The sequence below is a fragment of the Pteropus alecto genome, unplaced genomic scaffold, assembly GCF_000325575.1.
Source record: "Pteropus alecto unplaced genomic scaffold, ASM32557v1 scaffold110, whole genome shotgun sequence".
NCBI classification, from domain to species: domain Eukaryota; kingdom Metazoa; phylum Chordata; class Mammalia; order Chiroptera; family Pteropodidae; genus Pteropus; species Pteropus alecto.
The window spans coordinates 4,154,325-4,160,356 of NW_006431920.1; the positions used below are offsets into that span (position 1 = coordinate 4,154,325).

Genomic DNA, 6,032 nt, shown 5'->3' on the forward strand with positions numbered 1-6,032 from the left:
ATTCAGTGGGGTGATTGCTGAATTGGACTGACCCCCTGAATCCCTGCTTTTCCTTCTGGACCATGCTGCTTCTTGTAGACTCCAAATACTCTAAGGCAGCCCTTGAAGCTTCAAAGAGCATAAAAGGGTCTCCCTTGGGACAGGGAGATACATATTTTATATATATGTAATTTTCCCCCTGCCATGAGCTTTCTCTTTTAAGCTCTTTCTGGTGTAGCTCTAAGTCCTCGGGCCCAGCTGTATACCACCAGATTAACCCTGGGAGGCCTCAGAAACACCAGACCAGCGGTATGGGCAAGTGCTCGTGAAGTCTGGGGAAGACACCTGGGTATGTGTGAGGCACAAAAGTACTCAATGAGAAAGTCTGTTCAGAGCAAGCTGTAAGACATATCAGCTCCTAAGGTAGGAAGTAAGGTTTATTGCGTGAGCCAGCTGAATTTATCAGGTATTCTTCAAAACGTAAAAATTAAGTCTAATAAAATTATCATGAAAATTCAAAGACTGACTCGAAGAGTTACCGGAAAAAATGTTTGCGGTTGAAATGAAACTGCCTGTACCTTTCCCATACTATGCCAAAAAGCTTTCCGAATGTCATCTCTTAAAAAACACTATGTAGTAATGATGCAAGGACAAAAAGTATTTGAAATAATGGCCAAACGTTTATTTATATGACCACGTCTAAGTATACCACTAATGCTTTTACTTGATGTTCAGAAGTGAGATAAACTATTTAGCATCAGTATTATCAAAAAGATAATAGCACCTAGGATTTTTGATATAGGCCTAGAAATCTCTCACTAAGAGGAATGAAAAAAAAAATGTCCTGAGCACAGCAGAGGGAATGCAGTTAGCATTAATATGATGGCTAGGTGGAGGGCCAGGGGAGGGAGGGAGCAACTGGGGGGATTGTTTTATGAACTATGTAGATGCCTAACCAATATACTATATACTTGAAACTAATTTAAATAAATGAATTTTAAAAAAATGTCCTGGAGGCTACAGTGACGTCATCTTCTCAAATCTGCTTCATTAATGCAGCCACATTAGCATCATAAATGATGACATCAAAAGACTTACTAAAGAAAATTAGCATGCTTCACTTCAACAGCCCACACTCAATCCAACAGTATCCCTCAGCACATTCCCAAATGGAATCGAGTACTCAAAAGAGGTTGATGAAGCCTTCGAAAAAAATCATTACACTTCCAGTGTAGTAATTAACTGAATACTCTCCCTGACTGAAGAGAAGCTAACCGAATCTTGTGAAATGTGAATTTTGGACAACAATTTCAAATTAAAAGAAAGCAAAGCAAACTGTTTCCAACCACCGCATCTTAGAAAGAGACAAAGGTGCAAACATAAAAGGAAGACACCACAGTCCACTAAAAGGAGCCAAAAAATATGCAATAAAGCTGGCAAGAGTCTCTGATGGCCAATCACCTGCGATTTTCATCTAGCACATCCAAGATCTGCTGGTAAGCCCTACGAGTAGAAGACTGGATAAGCGACAAAATGCCACGAGCAGAGGAGAGATTAGCTCCATCTTCAGGTAACATATGGGGAGGACAGACCCGAACCTGTTGTGGCGATGGTGTCACACTGTTTATATAAGCACAGCAAATGAAAACAAAAAAAAAAAAAACAAAAACACTCAAGTCAGATTTTCATAAAACTTCAGCTGAGCAGTTTCCCCACTTATATTTTAAGAATTCTCTTAATTTTCTTGCCCCCTTTCCCTCCCCTCATTTCCCCCAAGAACAATCAAACCAAGTAAGTTAATATATAGTTTTAAAAGACTAGCTACAATGCAGCAGCTGTAACTGAGTAGCCTTAAACATCAAATTAAACAAACAGAATATGAAAGAACTTTGGAGAGGGAAGAGAACTATAACAATGAGTGTGTTCAATCCCTAGCTTCGGAGAAGCAGCATTCTTTATTTGGTATATATATTCCAATTCAGTAAACCAAACCTCCAAAAATCGACACTGCACTGCGATTTATGGATGATCAGAAGAGTGAGAGAGAAAATTCTTGTATATGAGTGTCAAAGTTTAAACACGTGAATCAAAAGTGAGTCCATGAAATGCCATTTCCAATACTTCACGAAGACAAAAGCAAGATGAGTTTACAATGAGTAAATTTAAAGATGAATTAAAGTTTCAGAAAGCTATAACAAGTGTTCTGATTTCTTAATTGTATTAAAGCATATGATCTCTAGGTAAGTAACTAAAACATAAAACTACTCCCGATTCTGGGAATACAGTGAAAGAAGGCAAGGATACCTCTTAAATTATCCAGATGGATGTTAAACAACCATTTCTGGGCTTCTCAGCAACAGTAATCTTACATTCTTTCATGTATGAGCTGAGACTCACAATTTCGTTAGCTCCTGTGCCAGTGCTTCCTAAAAGCTGGAGCCATTTCACACAGGAGCAATTTCACAGTTCTAACCCGAACTCTTAAGATTGGCATTAGTATTTTCGGAGAGTTGTTTAGTATTAGAGCATGATCAGCTGTTTGAAGACTTGGCATCTGGTTTTTCACAGTCAGAGGGTTTGTTACAATAAGACGCTTTGTTATAAAAGGACTAGACCCTGGGATGTGGGTTCAACATTTTTTTCTCAACGTCAGGGCAAAATACCTAGACTACACCTCATCCTTGTGTATTATGCCCAAAAGAATGAAAGTGGAGCAGACAGTGAACAACTGAAAGAAAAAAATCTTTTATTGTGACATATGTAATGTTTTCTAACTTAGCATGTATTTGTTTGGAAACTACAAAATAAGTGGGATAATTTTTGAAAGGGCAGCTGTCATCTAATGTTATTCCCAGAGTCCCAGAAAACTGAAAACAAAATCGCTGCACTTTTGTTAATAACTCTGAATGTCTCAATGAGCCAAAGTGAGACGCACAATAAATATGAAAATCGTGTTTTCCAAAGATGACTCAGAAGAGAGGGATCTAAGTCAAATCTCGGTATACTAGGAAATGAGTCTGTAGGGGCAGAGTCACCATAGGAATTAGGCCTAATGGTGTCGAGATAAATACAAGCTTTCAGATGCAGACTAATGGACAGTTACCCTGAACATCAGTCCAGAGGCCAGGAATCTTCTGGAATGTACATAAGCCAACTTATCAACTGACCCATCGTACTTGGCAAAACCTATATTGGGCAACCAAAAAAGCAGCCTATCTGGACACAAAGTCCAAGCACTAGTCTTACACTCATGGGGAAAATCCAAAGCTCTTGTTTTGTGAGAAACCAGACCGAATTCATGTCAGAGAAGTGTCACAACGGGCAGGAATAAAAATGGCCCGTTCCATGTCAACATAAAGAAATAATACATTTTATAATCTTCTTGACAGAGCTGCCAACATACTGGCTAAATTTACCTAAGTAAGTTATAAAGAGTAATCAGCACAATATCAATGGAGATAATTAAAGTTTTTGTTTTTGCATTTTGGTGCTTAAATTGAACATTTCTGCATCTTACTCTATATCAGTAAATAAATTAAGCTACATACTAAATATGTTAAAGTTTATAATAATATTTAAAATAATCTTATAGCAACAATGTCGATAAACTAAATCCGAATCCATGAAAAAAGTGTGATGGATTTTTTGCCCATTAAAAATTAAAAAAGGGTTACTTTCTGTGAGAAACCACTTTGCCAGAAAAAGCAATAGGAATTGTTTACAGTTCTAAAAGTAGAAGTATTTCCTGTCTATGTACAGGAAATCAAGTGTATTTATAAAGTAATCAAGCTTAAACTAATTTCAAATTAAGTGCAAAGAATTCTTAAGATGGAATGCACAGAAGGCTGGTTTCTAAAATAGTGCATAAGATCTCTTCCAATTCTAAGACTCTATGATCATGTGAAATTGAAATATGGTAATGGAATAAAAACTTACATGATCCTCAATTTTAACTTGAGAAAAAATATTTATGTAGAAAGAAAAGAAAATTAAGTCTTTACCAATACTAGTAAAAATATTTCATCAAAGACCAACATAAAAAATATATTTGGATTTTTGATGGCTTTTCAAAAGATATTAAACTTTTAAAAATTAGGAAGAAATTTAACTTTTTATTAATTTATTCATAAATAGTGAAAACAGAACAGAAAGTCCTTTTTAAACTGATGACACTCTGGACAGCAGTATATGTATAGATTAAATGCCCTTGATTTGTTAATACTTGTTTCTGTCTGTAGATGAACTAAATGATTAAATCGTAAGATGATCAAAATTACCCTAATTAGAAGCAATAAATACTTCAGCAATTTTTTTTTAGCTTTAAGCAGTCTTGCAAGTCTTTTTGTAAATGAATTTAGAATAAAAAAGCCTACGCCCCATTTTGGTAATCAGTTAGCTGGAGTACCCACCATGGGCATCAACTGTGAAGGGAAAACAGTGAGAGCTTTAGAGTTGACTTTGATCTTGGTCTACTCATCCACCTGACTAAGGTGGAACAAATTTTTTTTTTTTGACAAGTGAATTACTGTGAAAAATAAAAAAGCAAACATATTGCAAAGGCACTGAGATTATTTAAGCAACTGTTATATTAGTAATTTAATAAAAATGTTCTTTGATGATAAATTAATCCTAGTAATGTTATAAAATAACAAAATCTCAACTTTTTCTTTTATAAAAGATTAGGAAATTTTTAACAAAGCACAGATGCATACCACGTTACTTCATTAGTAACAGCTCTACCTCATGCTTACATGAAATCTTACATGAGTGTTAAGTAAACACCACCAAGCAACGTCAAAACGCAAATTTAAATAAAAATGTGCTTGGCATTACCGTCATTATTAAGAGTTAAACCCAAAGTCAAATACCTCTTTCCCAAAGGGTTTTTATAGGAACGTTTCTCAAACTGTGAGGATAAACCTCTTTTGTTAAGGCTCCAGGCTCTTCCAAAAAACAAAAACCCAGTAAAGGTAAAATAGTGAAAAAGGGGAGAATTTTCATGGAAACACAAATGTGTATCATTTCTTTTGAAATTTTAAATAGAGAGAAAACTTTAATTTGTTACCGCCACTATCTACAGCAACTTACTGGTTCCTAGAAGCTGATAAGAGAACCAGAGTGAGGAAAACAACCGATTATCAGACACACCAGCTCTCGAGTTCTGATGGTGAACCTGAATCCGCCCCTCCCCTGCCTTGGATTTAAGGATCTCAAAACAGTTTTCCAGGCATAATTTTAATCTACGAAACTAAAAAAAAAAAGTCAGTGACAAACCACACACTATACAGTCTCCTTCTGGGTCAAAATAAAACAAGAAAAGATTTTGTGGTAAATAAAATTTAAAGTAAGACTGAGATCACTGAACCTGGTTAGAGTTGAATCTGTGAGGAACTAACATGTCAGCCGAGGCAAAGTAAAGAAAATGGATAAGGATGCTTGGTCCTTAGTGTAAATTATTCCATTTTACTTTCACCATTACACTCAAAGTCATAATAACTTCCTTAGTTGGTCTAGTTACTTTTCTCCTTAACAAAGTGTATGATGACAGTTTGAGAATCCTGAAACAGGGGTACTAAAAGGCCAAACAGTAAGAGAATTAGTATATTATATGCCAATCACCTGGTGAAATATTAGTAAAACATGAGCCTGCAAAATAAAAACAACTCCTACTTGTGAAAAGCATAGCAGATAAAATCTTACGTGTACTCCGGTGCAGAAATCGGTGCCTGGAACCTTGAAATTTTATTTCTTGGGGCAGAATCTGATCTGTGCCACCTTAAATAATAATTATGCTTCTTTTACATATTCAGCTTTTATAACACATAGAAAAAGCTAGATACGATTCTACTGGTCAGAATTCATATTTGTAACCATAGCTGACCATAATTAATCCTACTGTCTCTTGAAAGTAATTAGGAAAACAAAGGCCAGTGCTCTTACTCTTATATCCATATGTACTTCTATTCTTAAAGCCAAGGAATAAAAGCAAAGGCAGGCAAAGGTTCATGCACATTGACACATAATTTATCTCACATCACAAAGAAAAGACTAAA

At 35.6% G+C, this 6,032-nt stretch overlaps 1 protein-coding gene across 14 annotated transcripts in view; it reads right to left on the reverse strand.

Moving 5' to 3' along the window:
• The window catches only part of MFF (mitochondrial fission factor), a 28,478-nt gene that overhangs the window by 10,137 nt on the left and 12,309 nt on the right, over positions 1 to 6,032 (reverse strand). For 4 of the 14 annotated variants that reach the window (XM_025043255.1, XM_025043254.1, XM_015585429.2 and 1 more), the window contains 2 exons: positions 5,680 to 5,754; positions 1,441 to 1,599 (listed from right to left, as the gene is read on the reverse strand). The exons of 4 other annotated variants lie outside the window; for them this stretch is intronic. In XM_025043255.1, the coding sequence (XP_024899023.1) occupies positions 1,441 to 1,599; positions 5,680 to 5,754 (234 nt within the window). The remainder of the gene's footprint in view (positions 1 to 1,440; positions 1,600 to 5,679; positions 5,755 to 6,032) is intronic. 6 more of the 14 variants (XM_006906656.3, XM_025043256.1, XM_025043257.1 and 3 more) reach the window with 2 other exon arrangements.